This window comes from Schistocerca gregaria, chromosome 11 (genome assembly GCF_023897955.1).
Source record: "Schistocerca gregaria isolate iqSchGreg1 chromosome 11, iqSchGreg1.2, whole genome shotgun sequence".
Lineage (NCBI taxonomy): Eukaryota > Metazoa > Arthropoda > Insecta > Orthoptera > Acrididae > Schistocerca > Schistocerca gregaria.
Window position 1 is genome coordinate 102,711,548 of NC_064930.1, and position 22,685 is coordinate 102,734,232.

The window sequence follows — 22,685 nt, forward strand, 5'->3', positions numbered from 1 at the left end:
TTAAATCGAATGGATTTTCTCCGCAGCACGTTTGTAGGGCATTCAATGCAGATCCTAGACTGCAGGTATGTGATGGGGAAGAAAATAGTTGTTCCTTCAGACCTAGTGCGTTTTTGCCCTAAGTGGGTGCTCTTTCCTCGAAGATAGCCAGTATTCTTGAGAAAAACTGTCTTAAGGTGATCTTCCACCCCTCCCCCCCCCCCCCACCCCGACCGCCACGAAGATTGCAGCTTTACTCGCCTCTGTAAAGGACGATTTACTGCTTCGTAAACCGAGTGTTGTGAGAAGTCGTACATAGTTCAAACAACACGCACCGTTCATGAGAGATGTGTGAAGTATCGAAAATAGAGATAATGGTTTTAATTCGGAGAAAGCATGGAATCCGGCTCTTGGGGTAATTAAACTGCAGAGAAGTCGTCACGGTGTCACCGCCGCCGACCATACATCGATAAGCGAATCGAATGTCTGTACGCCTTCGCCACAGGCGGCGCATGTGTAAGCTTATTTCTCTGCCAGCGACCATCATCTGTGTCGCGCATGCGCAGTACCGCCGTGGTGGAGCGTATATGGCCCCCCTTGGCACCTTGTCAGTCTTGTGACTCACTCTGAGGATGGCCGGACGAGACGCGGCCGAAATATCAGTGGAGGAAATTTTATTTGTGCGGCTGAATGCACGAAATTTAACCTACTCTCTTCAGTTCGGAACAATCGTAGTGTCACCGCTTTTCGTTCCTGGTACGAAGAAAGGTCACACGTCCGGTGGCTGTTTGCGCAAAAAGAGGCAGTCTAGCGACCTGCGGTCAGCTACCTTAAAAATGAACCGGAATGACAGAAGAGAGGGACGCGATGTCTCAGTATGTATTATTATACATGTGCATAAGCGAAGGGTAGTGCAAATTTGCTATGAAACGATATTACAACACCATGTAGAAAGAATCTCAAGCTTTAGTTGACAGCGAAAGAGCGAAAATGTACAACGCTTGGTAGACGGGATTCATCGTCCTGTGCATTCAGATGGACTTTGTGCGAAATTTGCGGGAATGGAGGACGTGAAGAAATTGGTAGAACGAATAGTAAAATTTGTGTGGTCGCACGAGTTATTCCACTATCAGCTGCAACAGTCAGTGATGAAGCTGAATTAAGATTACGGAGACTTTATACATGAATGCAGAGCGCGTTGGCTATGTCAGCCGGTGTGTTTGGAACGATTCCTCGACTTAACAGTCGCTGTTGTTCACTTTATGAAGGAAAAAGGGGTGCAGGGTGAAAAGTAGACATCCGGAATGGGCTGCAGAAAAGGCGTTTTAAGGGGGGTAGGAAGTCAAATGGGCCGACTTGGAACAGGACAGGCACCACATAACATTTTTATTTCCAATGTCTTTACTTTTACAAATAAATTCATAAAACTTTGTCAGAGTGACCAGAAAGGATTCAGCATTCACAATCATAGCAGTGGAAGTTCAAATACATAACAAAATTTTTTTTCACATGTGAAATTTCACCATTTTTTCGCTTACTATTGGCTGCATTTGTTGCTATAGGTGCAATTTTCTTCATGAGTAAGAGAGATTATTCGATGAATTTTGCACAGAATACAAACCATACTTACATGTGCATGAAACTAGAATTTTTCAAGTCTATTAAAAACTGTGGTAAAAATTGACTTAATTATCTATAAAATTTGAGTTTTTTCTAAAACACGAAGTTTAAAATGTAACAGTTCATTCATTTTTTCACAAACTAAATAAATTCTAGAGTTTCATAGAGCTGTAAGTATCGTTTGTATGCTGTGCAAAATTCATTGAAGAATCTTTCTTACTCATGAAGAAAAGTGTACCCATAGCAACAAACAAATGGTAATGAGATGGGGAGCTATTAATATCAATGGGGGCTGCTCTGGGAAGAAGGTAGAGCTGGCAGAGGCTGCAAGAAAGATGGGGCTGGACGTTTTAGCTGTTAGTGACATTCGGGTAAGGGGTGAGAAAGAAGAGGAAGTGGGAGAATACAAGGTCTACCTGTCAGGAGTCAAAGCAGGAATAGCACAATGGGGTGTAGGGCTTTACATTAGGAAAGAAATGGAACCCAGCGTAGATCCAATAAGGTATGTAAACGAACGACTGATGTGGATAGATTTGACAGTGTCTAGCAAGAAAATTAGGATTGTGTCAGTATATTCGCATTGTGAAGGGACAGATCAAGATAAGATGGATAGTTTTTATGTGGCACTCTGTGATGTAGTTGTTAGAGTAAAGGACAAGGACAGTGTTCTGCTCGTGGGTGATTTTAACGCCAGGATTGGAAATCGAACAGAAGGGTATGAAAAGGTTATGGGTAAATTTGGAGAGGATATGGAGGCCAACAGGGACGGGAAACAACTCTTGGATTTCTGTGCCAGTATGGGATTATTAATCACAAACTCCTTTTTTAAACATAAGAACATTCACCAGTATACTTGGGAAGGCAGGGGAACCAGATCTGTCATTGACATTAACAGATCAGGAATTCAGGAAGGCTATGAGGGACACACATGTATTCAGGGGATTCTTTGATGACACTGATCATTATTTAATCTGCAGTGATATTGGGATTGTGAGGCCGAAAGTGCAGGAGGTCAGGTCCATATGTAGGAGCATAAGAGTGGAGAAACTTCAGGATAAGGAAATCAGGCACAAGTACATAACAGCTATCTCAGAAAGGTACCACGTAGTTGAATGTAGTCAATTACAGTCATTGGAAAAGGAATGGACAAGGTACAGAGACAGAGTACTAGAAGTGGCTAAAGAATGTCTTGGAACAGTAGTGTGTAAAAGTAGGATGAAGCAAACAGCTTGATGGAATGACACAGTCAAGGCAGCCTGTAAAAGGAAAAAGAAGGCGTATCAAAAATGGCTAGATACTAGAACTCAGGTAGACAGAGAAAGTTATGTTAAAGAAAGAAACAAAACGAAACAGATAATTGCAGCATCCAAGAAGAAATCTTGGGAAGACTTTGGAAACAGGTTGGAGACTATGGGTCAAGCTGCTGGAAAACCATTCTGGAGTGTAAATAGCAGTCTTCGAAAGGGAGGTAAGAAGGAAATGACAAGTATTTTGGACAGGTCAGGAAAACTGCTGGTGAATCCTGTGGATGCCTTGGGTAGATGGAGGGAATATTTTGAAGAGTTGCTCAATGTAGCTGAAAATACGATCAGTAATGTTTCAGATTTCGAGGTAGAATGGGATAGGAATGATGAAGGAAATAGGATCACATTTGAGGAAGTGGAGAAAATTGTCAATAGATTGCAGTGCAATAAAGCTGCTGGGGTGGATGAAATTAAGTCGGAACTCATCAAATACAGTGGAATGTCAGGTCTTAAATGGCTACACAGGATAATTGAAATGGCCTGGGAGTCGGGACAGGTTCCATCAGACTGGACAAAAGCAGTAATCACACCAATCTTTAAACGGATTGAGTGCCAAATAGGAGGAACAAAGTTAGAACAGGTGGACGGTTTGAAGTACTTAGGATGCATATTCTCACAGGATGGCAACATAGTGAAAGAACTGGAAGCGAGGTGTAGCAAAGCTAATGCAGTGAGCGCTCAGCTACGATCTACTCTCTTCTGCAAGAAGGAAGTCAGTACCAAGACTAAGTTATCTGTGCACCGCTCAATCTTTTGACCAACTTTGTTGTATGGGAGCGAAAGCTGGGTGGATTCAGGTCACCTTATCAACAAGGTTGAGGTTACGGATATGAAAGTAGCTAGGATGGTTGCAGGTACTAGTAGATGGGAACAATTGCAGGAGGGTGTCCACAATGAGGAAATCAAAGAAAAACTGGGAATGAACTCTGTAGATGTAGCAGTCAGGGCGAACAGGCTTAGATGGTGGGGTCATGTTACACACATGGGAGAAGCAAGGTTACCCAAGAGAGTCATGGGTTCAGCAGTAGAGGGTAGGAGGAGTCGGGGCAGACGAACAAGGTACCTGGATTCGGTTAAGAATGATTTTGAAGTAATAGGTTTAACATCAGAAGAGGCTCCAATGTTAGCACTGAATAGGGGATCGTGGAGGAATTTTATAAGGGGGGCTATGCTCCAGTCTGAACGCTCAAAGGCATAATCAGTCTTAAATGATGATGATGATGATGATGATGATATTAACAAATGCTGCCAATAGTAAGTGAAAATATGATGAAATGTCACATGTAAAAAAAAAAGGTTTTTTCGTATGTTTTTGAACTTCCACTGCTGTGAGTGTGCATTCTGAATCCTTCCTCGTCATGCTGACAAAGTTTTGTAAATTTAGTTGTAAAAGTATAGACAGTAGAAATTAAAATGTCCTGTGGTGACTCTCCTGCTCAAAGTCGGCTCGTTTGAAGTCCTACCCCCTTAAGTGGACTTAACTACACACTGTCCGCAGTAATAACATTGTGATGTGATAGGGCCGCATTTAAAAAGAAAATTGAGGTATAGGAGCGACACATTTTGACAAACATAGTCCAGTCTCCTATTCACACTCCTGTTAAAGAAAAAACGAGGCTTGAAAATTCATTGTGCCCTTGAAAGAATTACAAGGGTAGTTTTATGTATATTTTAATGGCAAATGTCGATATTTCGTCTGTGCCCGAGTTGTTTTAGAGATCGTTTGCCGTTTCAGACGAAAACGCTCCTTTGAATGTGCACATGTAACTGATTGACCTGCAAGAGAACTACCATCCCAAACGCAAATAATTTTACGTTAAAACTGTCCATAATGTCCACACTGCATTCCTCAGGCAGAGTTCCCACGTCTCCACAATGAAGTTGCAAAAGCGCTCCAAATTTCCATCAGCATATTTGTGTGAAATATATTTTTTCGTCTTTGAAACTACATATGTTACGATTGCACGGCAACTTCAGTGCGAATATCTGTGAAATTTTCTCTATGTGTGTGTATGCCGACAGTTTGTACCAAACAGAAATTGTATAAAGTCTCCATTGCCACAAAAATAATCAAACTATATAATGAAAATTCGTTTTGTTTGAGATTTATGTTGTTGAGAAATGTGTAATATAAAACAATCGTATTCAGTGCGTTTGCAGTGCCATTTAAAAGCAGTGCGTTTGCCGTTTCAGACGAAAACGCTCCTTTGAATGTGCACATGCAACTGATTGACCTGCAAGAGAACTACCACCCCAAACGCAAATAATTTTACGTTAAAACTGTCCATAATGTCCACACTGCATTCCTCAGGCAGAGTTCCCACGTCTCCACTACGAAGTTGCAAAAGCGCTACAATATTTCCATCAGCATATTTGTGTGAAATATATTTTTTCGTCTTTGAAACTACATATGTTACGATTGCACGGCAACTTCAGTGCGAATATCTGTGAAATTTTCTCTATCTGTGTGTATGGCGACAGTTTGTACCAAACAGAAATTGTATAAAGTCTCCATTGCCACAAAAATAATCAAACTATATTATGAAAATTTGCTTTGTTTGAGATTTATGTTGTTGAGAAATGTGTTATATAAAACAAACGTATTCAGTGCGTTTGCAGTGCCATTTAAAAGCAGGGCGTATGCAGTTCCCTCCCCCCCCCCCCCCCCCCCCCCCGAACCCCTCGCATTCAGACAGCTGGCCGTGCCGGTGGGGGAAACATCCAGCGAAACTGAGCACTCCGGCACTTGCGCCGGGGAACAGCCCACGAGTCGAAATCTTGGCCGCCTCTCTTCTATCGTATACTATGCCTCAGTGGAATTTAAATTTCCTTTAGAGTGGCCACTTTCCCCTACTTTACACTGCAGTCTACGCCCCAGTGAGTGCAACACTGAGCAGGTGATGAAGCGGTGAGTCGACCTGAAAGGTTGAGTGGCATGCTAAATCGTGCTATGCGTCCTAAAAAGCAGATGGGAACAACACTGAACAACTCATGAATGAGACAGAGGTTCGAAAAACTTCTGTGTCACCTAGCACCGCACTACGGTAGCGAAAAAAAATATCAGTCAGGAAGCTACCTATAACGAGCCTAATGGATATACTGGCTAGCACCTGATGAAGGGACAAGTGGATCCGACCCGAAAGCTCGAGTGTCACCTTGCATCACATTACTAGTACTAGGGCGTCATATGGCGAAGCAGATCAGACGCGAAGGTACCTGCAGTGCACCTCCATGATTGGCTGGCGGAGCGGCACTCACCAGATCTTGTAGAACTTCTCCCGGACTCGCCGCCTGACGGAGTCGCTCTTCCTGCGGTACTGAAGCCGGCGGCAGGCCTCGGTGGAGAGCGGTGGAGGCAGCTCCTTGTAGAAGCCTATCAAGAGACAGACGAGGTGTGATGTCAGCACAGACTGGCTACAGGGGGCGTGCAGTGGAGTTAGAGGCATGGGTGTCAGATGTTGACATTTACTAAAATGTACAGAACCTCATGTCAAACATACTTATATAACACAAACACATGAAACATCCTGGCTCATGGGAAATCTGAATGAGTGTGCCTGAGAATGGTGTCACATGAGAAATATGACATGAGAAACACCCCAAAATATGACAGGACCACCTCTGCCCTGAAGTACAGTCTCCACACGGAGCCAAATAAACGCCTCACTGGGCCACCGCTGCACTAGACACCATGCATAATTTGAGAAGAGGCGAAGTCACGACTCGCTGGGCGGCACTACACATAATCCAGTCAGCTGCTGTCCAGATTCTGTGTTGCCTGGCCCACTAACAACGAGCAGCCACTGTGAGCGGTGGCCTTTTGCGAGCACCTAACTCCAAATGCCCACTGCATGCAGTTCCCTTCTGCAATATTCACGCGGAAACAGGTGGAGACGGACCTGCGCTCACTGACAGCTGGTCATCCCTGCCGAGTTCTTCAAACCGCTTGTCGTCTAGAAAGAGTGACGCACATCTCCACTCCCTGTCAGGCTCTTCTCATGACCAATGTTCTTGCCTGATATGCCTGTGAGTGGTGCATCATTCCTTGCAGACACACTGCACAGTACGAGATTTTCAGTCTGCAGCGGAATGTGCGCCGATATGGAACTTCCTGGCAGATTAAAACGGTGTGCCGGACCGAGACTCGAACTCGGGACCTTTGCCTTTTGCGGGCAAGTGCAACTGGGCTACCCAAGCACGACTCACGCCCTGTCCTCACAGCTTTACTTCCGCCAATACCTCGTCTCCCACTTTGCAAACTTCACAGAAGCTCTCCTGCAAAGGTCCCGAGTTCGAGTCTCGGTCCGGCACACAGTTTTAATCTGCCAGGAAGTTTCATATCAGCGCTCACTCCGCTGCAGAGTGAAAATCTCATTCTGGAAACATCCCCCAGGCTGTGGCTAAGCCATGTCTCCGCAATATCCTTTCTTTCAGGAGTGCTAGTTCTGCAAGGTTCGCAGGAGAGCTTCTGTAAAGTTTGGCAGGTAGGAGACGAGTTACTGGCAGAAGTAAAGCTGTGAAGTCGGGGCGTGAGTCGTGCTTGGCTAGCCCAGTTGCACTTGCCCGCAAAAGGCAAAGGTCCCGAGTTCGAGTCTCGAACCAGCACAGAGATTTAATCTGCGAGGAAGTTTCACACTGGACAGTGTGTGTCAATACACCCACAAATAGGGCGACTTCATTCACTATAAAGCCACGGGCACGTCCAAACACGTCATTCTGTCACGTCTGTACGCCGAACCATCTTAATGCATTGATTCTGAGCAACCGACACTCATGTAATACTACCTCATTGCCATAACTGCTGTCAGCAGTGGATGGTCACAGGACCATCTCGTATCAGTTCTGTGGTGTCTCCAAAGCTCCAAAGCGACCATTGCAGTCTTTTAAGTAAACTCTCTTTCCAAACAAGCTTAGAAAGCCCAGTGGCACCGACCGACCGCCGTGTCATCCTCAGCCCATAGGCATCACTGGATGTGGATATGGAAGGGCTGTGGTCAGTACACCCCTCTGCTGGCCGGTGTCAGCTTTCGCGACCGGAGCCGCTACTTCTCAGTGAAGTAGCCCCTCAAATGATCTTACAAGGGCTGAGTGCACTTCACTTGCCAACATCACTCGGCAGATCCGGACGATCACTCCAGCCAAGCCTGAAACTGCTTAACTACCGAGATCTGACGGGAAACTGTGTTGCCATTGTGGCTAGGACGTTACTGATTTTCTAAGGGCGAGTCCAATGTTTTGTGCGGTGAGCTAATGTGCATGGCAGTAAGGGATTTCATGTGCCTCCTGATCTGTACTGGATTACATGCAAGAAGATGTTCACAGACCTACTAAACTAAGATACATGCCAAAATACTTCCCAAAAGGTTAAGTGCTTTAACATTGATTTTTCTCATGTTTGTTGTTGTTGTGATCTTCAGTCCTGAGACTAGTTTGATGCAGCTCTTCATGCTACTCTATCCTGTGCAAGTTGCATCATCTCCCAGTACCTACTGCAACCTACATCCTTCTGAATCTGCTTAGTGTATTCATCTCTTGGTCTCCCTCTACAATTTTTACCCTCCACGCTGCCCTCCAATATTAAATTGGTGATCCCTTGAGGCCTCAGAACATGTCCTACCAACCGATCCCTTCTTCTTGTCAAGTTGTACCACAAACTTCTCTTCTCCCCAATCCTATTCAATACTTCCTCATTACCTATGTGATCTACCCATCTAATCTTCAGCATTCTTCTGTAGCACCACATTTCGAAAGCTTCTATTCTCTTCTTGTCCAAACTATTTAACGTCCATGTTTCACTTCCATACATGGCTACACTCCATACAAATACTTTCAGAAAAGACTTCCTGACACTTAAATCTATATTCGATGTTAACAAATTTCTCTTCTTCAGAAACGCTTTCCTTGCCATTGCCAGTCTACATTTTATATCCTCTCTACTTCGACCATCATCAGTTATTTTGCTCCCCAAATAGCAAAACTCCTCTACTACCTTAAGTGTCTCATTTCCTAATCTACTTTCCTCAGCATCACCCGACTTCATTCTATTACGTTCCATTATAATCGTTTTGCTTTTGTTGATGTTCATCTTATATCCTCCTTTTAAGAGACTAACCATTCCGTTCAACTGCTCTTCCAAGTCCCTCACTGTCTCTGACAGAATGACAATGTCATCGGCGAACCTCAAAGTTTTTATTTCTTCTCCATGGATTTTAATACCTACTCCGATAATTTCTTTTGTTTCCTTTATTGCCTGCTCAATATACAGATTGAATAACATCGGGGAAAGGCTACAACCCTGTCTCAGTCCCTTCCCTTTCATGCCTCTCGACTCTTATAACTGCCATCTGGTTTCTGTACAAATTGTAAATAGCATTTCGCTCACTGTATTTTACCCCTGCCACCTTTAGAATTTGAAAGAGAGTATTCCAGTCAACATTGTCAAAAGCTTTTTCTAAGTCTACAAATGCTAGAAACGTAGGTTTGCCTTTCCTTAATCTTTCTTCTAAGATAAGTCGTAAGGTCAGTATTGCCTCACGTGTTCCAGTATTTCTACGGAATCCAAACTGATCTTCCCCGAGGTCGGCTTCTACTAGTTTTTCCATTCGTCTGTAAAGAATTCGTGTTAGTATTTTGCAGCTATGGCTTATTAAACTTATTGTTCGGTAATTTTCACATCTGTAAACACCTGCTTTCTTTGGGATTGGAATTATTATAATCTTCTTGAAGTCTGAGGGTATTTCACCTGTTTCATACATCTTGCTCACCAGATGGTAGAATTTTGTCAGGACTGGCTCTCCCAAGGCCGTCAGTAGTTCCAATGGAATGTTGTCTACTCCGGAGGCCTTGTTTCTACTCAGGTCTTTCAGTGCTCTGTCAAACTCTTCACGCAGTATCGTATCTCCCATTTCATCTTCATCTACATCCTCTTCCATTTCCATAATATTGTCCTCAAGTACATCGCCCTTGTATAGACCCTCTATATACTCCTTCCACCTTTCTGCTTTCCCTTCTTTGCTTAGAACTGGGTTTCCATCTGAGCTCTTGATGTTCATACAAGTGGTTCTCTTATCTCCAAAGGTCTCTTTAATTTTCCTGTAGGCAGTATCTATCTTTCCCCTAGTGAGATAAGCCTCTACATCGTTACATTTGTCCTCTAGCCATCCCTGCTTAGCCATTTTGCACTTCCTGTTGATCTCATTTTTGAGACGTTTGTATTCCTTTTTGCCTGCTTCATTTATTGCATTTTTATATTTTCTCCTTTCATCAATTAAATTCAGTATTTCTTCTGTTACCCAAGGATTTCTACTAGCCCTTGTCTTTTTACCTCCTAGGTCCTCTGCTGCCTTCACTATCTGATGCCTCAAAGCTACCCATTCTTCTTCTACTGTATTTATTTCCCCCATTCCTAACAATTGTTCCCTTATGCTCTCCCTGAAACTCTGTACAACCTCTGGTTCTTTCAGTTTATCCAGGTCCCATCTCCTTAAATTCCCATCTTTTTGCAGTTTCTTCAGTTTTAGTCTACAGGCCATAGCCAATAGATTGTGGTCCGAGTCCACATCTGCCCCTGGAAATGTCTTACAATTTAAAACCTGGTTCCTAAATCTCTGCCTTACCATTATATAATCTATCTGATACCTTTTAGTATCTCCAGGGTTCTTCCATGTATACAACCTTCTTTCATGATTCTTTAAACCAAGTGTTACCTATGACTAAGTTGTGCTCTGTGCAAAATTCTACCAGGCGGCTTCCTCTTTCATTTCTTAGCCCCAATCCATATCCACCTACTACGTTTCCTTCTCTCCCTTTTCCTACACTCGAATTCCAGTCACCCATGACTATTAAATTTTCATCTCCCTTCACTATCTGAATAATTTCTTATATTTCATCATACATTTCTTCAATTTCTTCGTCATCTGCAGAGCTAGTTGGCATATAAACTTGTACTACTGTAGTAGGTGTGGGCTTCGTATCTATCTTGGCCACAATAATGCGTTCACTACGGTGTTTGTAGTAGCTTACCCGCATTCCTATTTTCCTATTCATTATTAAACCTACTCCCGTATTACCCCTATTTGATTTTGTGTTTATAACCCTGTAGTGACCTGAGCAGAGGTCTTGTTCCTCTTGCCACCGAACTTCACTAATTCCCACAATATCTAACTTTAACCTGTCCATTTCCCTTTTTAACTTTTCTAACCTACCTGCCCGATTAAGGGATCTGACATTCCACGCTCCGATCCGTAGAACGCCAGTTTTCTTTCTCCTGATAACGACGTCCTCTTGAGTAGTCCCCGCCCGGAGATCCGAATGGGGGACTATTTTACCTCCGGAATATTTTACCCAAGAGGACGTCACCATCATTTAATCATAGAGTAGAGCTGCATGCCCTCGGGAAAAATTACGGCCGTAGTTTCCCCTTGCTTTCAGCCGTTCGCAGTACCAGCACAGCAAGGCCGTTTTGGTTATTGTTACAAGGCCAGATCAGTCAGTCATCCAGACTGTTGCCCTTGCAACTACTGAAAAGGCTGCTGCCCCTCTTCAGGAACCACACGTTTGTCTGGCCTCTCAACAGATACCCCTCCGTTGTGGTTGCACCTACGGTACGGCGATCTGTATCGCTGAGGCACGCAAGCCTCCCCACCAACGGCAAGGTCCATAGTTCGGGGGTGGGGGATTTTTCTCATAGAAGAACAATATGGCTTTAGATGACGTACATACTCTGTTTTCTCCACAAACCAGAGAAAAGAAAAGTTTCTACAGCTTTTCCAAATTATGAAAATGTCTTCGACCGGAGAGTGTAGCATTTCTCAATATTTAACAACGTCAGTTCTGATTCTGTATGCTGAAAAAATACGAATTGTTCAAAAAGTCTCTCCGCAGTGCCGTATGATTGTTAGCCGCAGGTGCCGTATGCCGCAGTGAATATACCGAAATGAAACTCAGTGAAATACAAGGTATTAATTTATTGAATATTCATTTTTACTTACAAATTTTCACATTAAATGTTGAAAGCGTCCTCCCTACCGTTGAGTTAACTATTCAATTCGTCTAATCATGTTTCCAAACACAAGCTGTAACATTTCTTCTGTAACAGAAGCAGTGAAAGTGGATATTGCAGTTTTCAGATCATCGATGGATTTTGGACGGTTTTAAAGACAGCTGCTTTCGATGCAGCCCAGAAGAAAAAAGTCAGGTGGTGTTAGGTCAGGCGATAGTGGAGGCCAAAGCCCCTGTGAAATTATACGATTACCAAAAACATCAGCAAGCAGTGACATTGAAACGCGAGCTGTATGCGCCGCTGCGTCATCTTGTTCAAAATAACCGTTCAGTATTTCACTTAACACAAGTTACCCTATGAATGGGTACACTGTAGTATCATTGTACGTTTATTGTTTCGTTGCAAAAAAAAAAAAAAAAAAAGGGACCCACAGTCCGACGTCTAGAGATTGCAATCCAAACTCCCATTTTCACAGAATGAAGTGGTTCCTCATGAATACACATACGAGAATTTTGCGAGCTCATGTACTTGGATAAATGAAACCACGCCTTATCAGTGAAAAACGTTTCATTAAGAATATGTCTTCCATTTTGTCGAACGAAATTTTTGAACCATTACATTAATGCAGTCTCTTTCCATGATAAGTATTTTTTCCTTACAGCTATATGGGTCGTTCCGACACTAACATCGATTTCTTGGGCGAGTTTTCTCACTCACTTGTTCGGACTCGTGGACATTTTATCGTAAATACCGAGTAGTTTATCCTGAGACAAAACGCTAGGACGACCACTTCTCGGTGCATCTGCCATTGAATCCGAACTTCGAAATTTGTTAATCAAATGTCGCACAGTATCCCGATGTGGGAGTCTTGTCTCCGGGGAAACTGAATTAAATGTCTGACGAGCTGAAACTGTGTATTTACCGCCAGCTTTGAACACTTGTTAGACTGAAAACACACGTTCTTCAATGGTTAGCATTTTGACAGTGACAAAAACGAAACAAACGAACAAAGGAACTAATCTTAAACGTTCATGTCAAAACGTAACCACACACACCAACGATACTAGTGACACTGGCTGAGATAAACGTAACAGTGGGATGTTGGGAGAGTCCACTTGAAGGGAAGTAACCCGGGCAGGCGAACAATCATACGGCATGCGCGGCTAACGATCATACGACACTGCGTATAAAGATACATGTCAACTCAACCACAAGTACACCAATAAGCAGGATCATGTAACCAGTCAGACAAGGGCACATGATATCAGAGATATGTAAATGATACTACCAATAACTCGCAAAAAAGAGGAATGAAATTTCCACCAAATGAGATGGAAACTGTATAAATCACTCTTTTTTTTGGAGATATGCTATGTGATCAAAACTATCCGGACACCTGCCTGAAAATGAGTTACAGGTTCGTGGTGCCCTCCATCGGTATTGCCGGAATTCAATGTGGTGTTGGTCCACCCTTCGCCTTGATGACAGCTTCCACTCTCGCAGGCATACGTTCAGTCAGGTGCTGGAAGGTTTCTTGGGGAATCGCAGCCCATTCTCCACGGAGTGCCGTACTGAGGAGAGGTATCGATGTCGGTGGGTGAGGACTGGCACAAAGTCGGCGTTCCAAAACATCCCACAGGTGTTCTGTAGGATTCAGGCCAGTTTATTACAGGGATGCTGATTTTCGTTAAACCACTCCGCCACAGGCCGTGCATTATGAACAGGTGCGCGATCGTGTTGAAAGATTCAATCGCCATCCTCGAATTGATCTTCAACAGTGGGAAGCAAGAAGGTGCTTAAAACATCCATGTAGGCCTGTGTTCTGATACTGCCACGCAAAACAACAAGGGGTGCAAGCCCCCTCCGTGAAAAACACGAACACACCACAACACCACCGCCTCCGAATTTTGCTGTTGGCACTACACTCGCTGGCAGATGACGATAACACAGGCATTCGCCATACCCACACCCAGCCATCGGATCGTCACATTGTGTACCGTGATTCGTCACTCCACGCAACGTTTTCTCACTGTTCAATCGTCCAGCGTTTACGCTGCTTACATCAAAAGAGGCGTCGTTTGGGATTTACCAGCATGATGTGTGGCTTATTAGCAGCCAGTCGATCATGAAATCCAAGTTTCCTCAGCTCCCGCCTAACTGTAATAGTAGTTCCAGTGGATCCTGATGGTGTTCGAAATTCCTGTGTGATGGTCTGGATAGATGTCTGCCTATTACACATGACGACCCTCTTCAATTGTCGGTGGTCTCTGTTAAGTCAACAGACGAGGTCAGCCTGTACGCTTTTGTGTTGTACGTGTCCGTTCATTGTTCCACTCCACTATCACATCGGAAGCAGTAGACCTAGGGATGTTTAGGAGTGTGGGAATGTCGCGTACAGACGTATGACCCAAGCGACACCCAATCACCTGACCACGTTAGAAGTCCGTGAGTTCCGCTGAGCGCCCCATTCTGCTCTCTCACAATGTCTAATGACTACTGAGGTCGCTGGTATGGACTACCTGGCAGTAGGTGGCAGCACAATGCACCTACAGTAGAACCCCTCTAATCCGTCACCTTCAGGACCGGGACCACAGTCGGAACGAGAAAAAGGTCGGATTATCCGAAAAGTCTAATATTTATTGCAAAATATATAACAAGACATTTAGTACAAAAAATTAAACTATTTAAGAACTAAAAGATGTCTACAGTAATATAAAAAGATGCTTTTTACTCAGCGTTAAACAGTATGTTACTTAAAAAACGTCTACACAAACTATAATATGTATTGGTTTTAAAAGGAAAAACGACAAACAAATTACAGTACTGTACTGTACATAATAACGTGCAAACGATATATACTGTAAACGAAAAAATGTTTATAGCACTGTATATAAAAAAGAATTTTTTTTACAAAGAAATGAACTACTGTATGTGTAAACTAAGAAATGATTATACTGTATGCATTGTTTTTACAGTAAAAACGAAAACAAATCACTTGGAAAAAAAGTCAGGGACACATTTTTGACGAGTTTTGCAAGGATCAATCGAGCCATCACTGGCAGCAAATTTAGTTTCGGCTTCCAGTTTTTTTGTGCAAAACTATCGCTTTTTCTTCGAGAATTGGCCCGGATATTGGAGTTCCTTTCCTTCTTTCTTGACAAAACCACATCCACAATGCGTTATCAGGCAGCTCAAGTTTAGGCTTTTTTAATGTTTTGCGATTCTTCAGAGTGTTATCACCATCAATCGTAACTGTATAGGAGTCAATGTCTTTCCGATTCTTCCTCCAGTCCTTAATTGTCGTAACACCTACATTGAGTTTCTTTGCAATTTTTTTTTGGAGCGAATCTCTTTCGTCCAGTCTTTGTAGCACTGCTAATTTTTCATTTAGTGAAAGAGTTACGTGTTCACGTTCGAATCCAGACATGTTGAAAAACAGACAACTGTACACGCTGTGAATCTACAGTAATAAGTACTGTAGAGAACACGGAATAAAGCAAACAACGTCGTTTTTTTAAATCCCAACAAAGGATAAAAATGCACAATACCGTACAGTACAACAATGTGCAGAGCTATAGACACCCCAACAATGGCCAGACAGGCGTCCAGTTGGTGACAAGTCGGCACAGACTTGCGAGCCTCAGCGTGGTCGGACTGACCGGGGTGACGGACCATCCAAGGTCGGGTCAGAGGGGTTCTACTGTAATATCAAAAACGTATGTTTCTGGTGGTGTCCGGATACTTTTCATCACACGATGTACACTCCTGGAAATTGAAATAAGAACACCGTGAATTCATTGTCCCAGGAAGGGGAAACTTTATTGACACATTCCTGGGGTCAGATACATCACATGATCACACTGACAGAACCACAGGCACATAGACACAGCCAACAGAGCATGCACAATGTCGGCACTAGTACAGTGTATATCCACCTTTCGCAGCAATGCAGGCTGCTATTCTCCCATGGAGACGATCGTAGAGATGCTGGATGTAGTCCTGTGGAACGGCTTGCCATGCCATTTCCACCTGGCGCCTCAGTTGGACCAGCGTTCGTGCTGGACGTGCAGACCGCGTGAGACGACGCTTCATCCAGTCCCAAACATGCTCAATGGGGGACAGATCCGGAGATCTTGCTGGCCAGGGTAGTTGACTTACACCTTCTAGAGCACGTTGGGTGGCACGGGATACATGCGGACGTGCATTGTCCTGTTGGAACAGCAAGTTCCCTTGCCGGTCTAGGAATGGTAGAACGATGGGTTCGATGACGGTTTGGATGTACCGTGCACTATACAGTGTCCCCTCGACGATCACCAGAGGTGTACGGCCAGTGTAGGAGATCGCTCCCCACACCATGATGCCGGGTGTTGGCCCTGTGTGCCTCGGTCGTATGCAGTCCTGATTGTGGCGCTCACCTGCACGGCGCCAAACACGCATACGACCATCATTGGCACCAAGGCAGAAGCGACTCTCATCGCTGAAGACGACACGTCTCCATTCGTCCCTCCATTCACCCTGTCGCGACACCACTGGAAGCGGGCTGCACGATGTTGGGGCGTGAGCGGAAGACGGCCTAACGGTGTGCGGGACCGTAGCCCAGCTTCATGGAGACGGTTGCGAATGGTCCTCGCCGATACCCCAGGAGCAACAGTGTCCCTAATTTGCTGGGAAGTGGCGGTGCGGTCCCGTACGGCACTGCGTAGGATCCTACGGTCTTGGCGTGCATCCGTGCGTCGCTGCGGTCCGGTCCCAGGTCGACGGGCACGTGCACCTTCCGCCGACCACTGGCGACAACATCGATGTACTGTGGAGACCTCACGCCCCACGTGTTGAGCAATTCGGCGGTACGTCCACCCGGCCTCCCGCATGCCCACTATACGCCCTCGCTCAAAGTCCGTCAACTGCACATACGGTTCACGTCCACGCTGTCGCGGCATGCTACCAGTGTTAAAGACTGCGATGGAGCTCCGTATGCCACGGAAAACTGGCTGACACTGACGGTGGCGGTGCACAAATGCTGCGCAGCTAGCGCCATTCGACGGCCAACACCGCGGTTCCTGGTGTGTCCGCTGTGCCGTGCGTGTGATCATTGCTTGTACAGCCCTCGCGCAGTGTCCGGAGCAAGTATGGTGGGTCTGACACACCGGTGTCAATGTGTTCTTTTTTCCATTTCCAGGAGTGTATTTTTAACAATATAATGTAACCATGTCCACAAAAAAAGCATATCTTAGCGCTAAATTGATTATCGAGAGTTGGAACAAGTCTGTATACTCAACTACTTGACCTGTGATATTTCTTATGCATGTGGTAGTCATCCTGAATAGCAATTACTGCGTTGGTGCATTAAGTTCGTAGCATTTTTCCATATTTTTAATAAACAAAATAGATACACGTCACAGACATTTTAGTCACGAATCAGATATTCGCGTTCACTATTCAGAACTTTCCGATTCCGCGAAGTGGTTTTGTGGCGGTCGAGGCATGATCGGGACGCATTTCCATCTGGTAAGGAAGCTCGTCGAAGGTTGTTCGATAGAGGGCGGAAAAGGTGAAAATCTGAAGGCGCTAGTTAAGGTCAATAAAGTTAGCGTGGAACGACTTCTCAACACAGCACTTACAAAGTGTTTCTTGTCAGTCTACCAGAATGCGGACAGGCGTTGTGGTGAAGTAGCGTCACTTCACCCAGCGTTTATAACGATATGTTTACGTAATGTGTATACATAAACACACAGTTATAAATGTCCCCGTTCGTAGTCGCTAATTATAAAAATATGTTTACTTTTGTGCTGCCACATATAGCTATAATCAGCGGCGGAAATATATTTGCGAGCGCCGACCGTGTGCGGCTGTTTCTTGTTGGACCGTCTGATCAGTCGGAAGTTGCATTGCAGAAGAGAGTAAATGCCTATTCAAAATATAATTATTTTTTGGATAGCTCAACATGAATTTCCTAAGGGACCGTAGTTTACCATGCATTTACCAGTAGAATATGGCGCGGAGAAAATATTTCGCCGCATACAACTTCGGTCCGATTACGACGAAAGAATTCGTAACTGTGAACTCCATTTGGCAGTAACATAAAGAAAATTAAATAACTTTATGAAGGAGTGAGACATACATTCTATATTAAATAAATAGTACATACACCAATTCCGTGTAAATCTGAATTTATGGCAATTAATAGAAGAACTTACACTACAATGAAGAATTTTAACATGGCTGCCGTTTTGACTGGCACTTCTCTTCTGGTAATGACAGTAATTCCTTTGACGTTTTCACATACACGTCGCACAATAAATATACTGTTATGCAGTATTGCACTTTTACTTTACACTAAAATAACATTATTTTTAACGATAATAAAACGGCGGCAAGACATGCGCGTCCGACACAAGTTACAAGAGACAAGAGAAGAAAGAGTAACTGTGTCACTGAGTAACTGTTCCTCGAGAATATCTCGCACATAAAAAAAAAAAAAAAAAAAAAAAAAAAAAAAAAAAAAAAAAAAATTGTAAATGTGTTCTTCTTCTGTCCGTTTTTCGCGTCGCGGTTTTCAAACTCAATAACTCACTGCATCTCTGACGGCGCTTCGACAATAAACAAGTTACGTCACAGGTCGTTCACCTTTTACGTTCTCGCAACATTACTTGCTGACTATATCTGTTGCCGAGCGACTGCTCGATTAGTGAATGATTTAAAATGATGAGGCAATCACTTAATGTTACACCTTCCTCGTCGTTGTTCTAGAAATGAGTCCGCAAGGCGTCTGTCTCAGTTGTTGAGAATAAATGTTAGTAGGGGTGGTTACAACCCGGGGAAGCAATTCGTAGCACAACACCATTCCCATTCTACCAGATGCACAACGTTATCTTTTCTGGATGCACGCAGGTCTTTGAATGAAGAGTTGGTGCTTAGTTTGGGCTCAACCGCCCCCCCCCCCCCCCCCTGTGTTAGCATACAGAGACACTTCTAGCCACCAGTAACGATACGGGATAGGAGTGTCCTGTGTTGTTCACGGCCAGTTGACGACGAGCGAACAGGTATTCACATGTGGCCACCCGCTGTGTAGTGTGAGTTTGGCTTAGAACCTTAGAGCATCCGATTCTTCGACCTTCCCCACGGCATACAAATGTCACAAGAATGTGGACTGATCACACTTCCTCATATCTCCCCGGGTTTCGAGTACACTAACGTGGATAATTGTGGATTAATGCGTTTCAACGAACATCATCGAATCCCAAAGTTCTTCCTGATGACGGAGAGCCACTAATGTCGAGGCGGTACTCCTTAAAACGAGAAAACCATTTTGTTGCCATGCTCTGTCTAGTGGCATTGTCCCCTTACTTGGAGCAAATGTTCCTGGTTGCATCCGCTGCTGTCACCCCTCTTTTGATCTCAAATAGAAGAATAGGCCGGAAATATTCCGGTTTCTCCACATGGCACTCCATTTTCTGGCGTCCACAGCTCCATTCACTACCTACACTACTCGCCATTAAAACTGCTACACCAGGAAGATGACGTGCTACAGACGCGAAATTTAACCGAAACGAAGAAGTTGCTGTATTATGCAAATGACTAGCTTTTCAGAGCTTTCACACAAGTATGGCGCCGGTGGCGACACCTACAACGTGCTCACATGAGGGAAGTTTTCAACCGATTTCTCATACACAAACAGCAGTTGACCGGTGTTGCCTCATGAAACGTTGATGTCTCGTGTAAGGAGGAGAAATGCGTACCATCACGTTTCCGACTTTGATAAATGTCGAACTGTAGCCTATCGCGATTGCGGTTTATCGTATCGCGACATTGTTGCCCGCGTTGGTCGAGATCCAATGACTGTTAGCAGAATATGGAATCGGTGGGTTCAGGAGAGTAATACGGAACGCCGTGCTGGATCCCAACAGTCTCGTATCACTAGCAGCCGAGATGACAGGCATCTTATCCGCACGGCTCTAACGGATCGTGCAGCCACGTCTCGATCCCTGAGACAACAGATGGGGACGTTTGCAAGACAACAACCATCTGCACGAACAGTTCGACGACGTTTGCAGCAGCTTGGACTATCAGCTCGGAGACTGTGGCTGCGATTACCCTAGATGCAGCGTCACAGACAGGAGCGCCTGCGATGGTGTACTCGACGACGAACCTGGGTGCACGAATGGCAAAACGTAAATTTTTAGGATGAATCCAGGTTGTGTTTACAACATCGTGATGGTCGCATTCGAGTTTGGCGACATCGCGGTGAACGCACAATGGAAGCGTGTATTCGTCATCGCCATACCGGCGTATCACCCGGCGTGATGGTATGGGGTGCCATTGGTTACACGTCTCGGTCACCTCTTGTTCGCATTGACGGCACTTTGAACAGTGGACGTTACATTTCAGATGTGTTGCAACCCGTGGCTTTACCCTTCATTCGATCGCTGCGAAACCCTACATTTTAGCGGTATAATGCACGACCGCATGTTGCAGGTCCTGTACGGGCCTTTCTGGATACAGAAAATGTTGGACTGCTGCCCTGGCCAGCACATTCTCCAGATCTCTCACCAATTGAAAACTTGTGGTCAATGGTGGCCGAGCAACTGGCTCGTCACAATACGCCAGTCACTACTCTTGATGAACTGTGGTATCGCGTTGAAGCTGCATGAGCAGCTGTACCTGTACACGCCATCCGAGCTCTGTTTGACTCAATGCCCAGGCGTATCAAGACCGTTATTACGGCCTAGGTCGTTGTTCTGGGTACTGATTTCTCAGGCTCTATGCATAGAAATTGCGTGAAAATATAATCACATATCAGTTCTAGTTTAATATATTTGTCCAATGAATACCCGTTTATCATCTGCATTTCTTCTTGGTGTAGCAATTTTAATGGCCAGTGGTGTACAAATGACACAATGACAGTGTGTAATCTCAAATACCAACGGTGAAATGCAAATAAAAACTGAATATCGATAAATAAACCCATAGCAACTGGAATATCTACATGTAAAACAAAAACGCTACGAGCTTATGGACCAACCTAATAGAAAGGTACTCGTACGTTTAGATACGATTATGTCAACGCAAAACCAGGAAAGAGATCGAATGCTCAAGTTCTATATAATGCTATGACTGTAAGTTTCCTGCTCTATGGATCTGAAATATGAAGTTTAACGAGCAAACAACTGAACTAATGCTGCAGAAATGAAACTTCTAACGTCTTTAGCGGGATACAAATTAGAAGGTCATAAGAGGAACAGAGAGAGAACAAAGCAGCTCCATGTTGTAGAAACCGTAGCATAGATCCAACACTACAGAAACGAAAGATATGAATACCTACACTGCAGACCTAAGAAAATTTCCCCGCCGTCGTTTTGCTCAGTAATGTCGAGACCGGGTACTTTTTAAACAGCAGTGGTTGTAGTAATTAGTGTTTTATCGAATGTAGCTTAATATGTATCACATTTAGGTTAGGTTAATTTAACTCAGAAATTAACGTTTCGGGATTTAGTGCACTTACTTGGTCTTTTTGAGGGACAGGATTTTTCTCAGCATTGAATGGTTCTGAGTACTGCAAGGGTTCTAAACATTCACGCCAAATAAAAAAGTGAGTTGAAAAAAGAAAATTAAAATTGTATTCCTGGGTATGCCAGCAGCCTCTAAATATTTTACAGGTGAATATTTGATCGTTGTAGACTGCACGTCACTGTCTTTTATTTAATTTGTGCAACGTTAGTTAATTTCGACATCGCGTCATTTTCAAGCACATAAACATATACGTCATCCATGCGGCTTTTCGGGGATGATACTGTAGTATACAGAGAACTTGCAGCATTAGAAAATTGCAGCGAAATGCAGGAAGATCTACAGCGGATAGGCACTTGGTGCAGGGAGTGGCAACTGACCCTTAACATAGGCAAATGTAATGTATTGCGAATACAGAGAAAGAAGGATCCTTTATTGTATGATTATATGATAGCGGAACAAACACTGGTAGCAGTTACTTCAGTAAAATATCTGGGAGTATGCGTGCGGAACGATTTGAAGTGGAATGATCGTACAAAATTAATTGTTGGTAAGGCGGGTGCCAGGTTGAGATTCATTGGGAGAGTCCTTAGAAAATGTAGTCCATCAACAAAGGAGGTGGCTTACAAAACACTCGTTCGACCTATACTTGAGTATTGCTCATCAGTGTGCGATTCGTACCAGATCGGGTTGACGGAGGAGATAGAGAAGATCCAAAGAAGAGCGGCGCGTTTCGTCACAGGGTTGTTTGGTAAGCGTGATAGCGTTACGGAGATGTTTAGCAGACTCGAGTGGCAGACTCTGCAAGAGAGGCGCTCTGCATCGCGGTGTAGCTCGCTCGCCAGATTTCGAGAGTGTGCGTTTCTGGATGAGGTATCGAATATATTGCTTCCCCCTACTTATACCTCCCGAGGAGATCGCGAATGTAAAATTAGAGAGATTGGAGCGCGCACGGAGGCTTTCAGACAGTCGTTCTTACGGCGAACCATACGCGACTGGAACAGAAAAGGGAGGTAATGAGAGTGGCACGTAAAATGCCCTCCGCCACACACCGTTGGGTGGCTTGCGGAGTATAAATGTAGAGTTGATGTAGTACATTGTGTAAATATCGCATTTATCTTCCACAAACATGTGTAAAGTGACGCAGTGTCGAAATTAGCTAATCGCACAAATTAAATAAAGAATATTAGCATACAACCGACAACGGATCTCGTTCCCATTTATAAAACAACAAAATATTGAGGTTCAACTGACAGTTGTTTTTAGACCATAGTCCG

General features: G+C 44.2%; 1 protein-coding gene across 1 annotated transcript in view; it reads right to left on the minus strand.

Moving 5' to 3' along the window:
• The window catches only part of LOC126295146 (high affinity cGMP-specific 3',5'-cyclic phosphodiesterase 9A-like), a 2,007,270-nt gene that overhangs the window by 107,088 nt on the left and 1,877,497 nt on the right, over positions 1-22,685 (minus strand). The window contains exon 8 of the mRNA XM_049987432.1: positions 6,162-6,276. Coding sequence (XP_049843389.1) covers positions 6,162-6,276 — 115 coding nt within the window. The remainder of the gene's footprint in view (positions 1-6,161; positions 6,277-22,685) is intronic.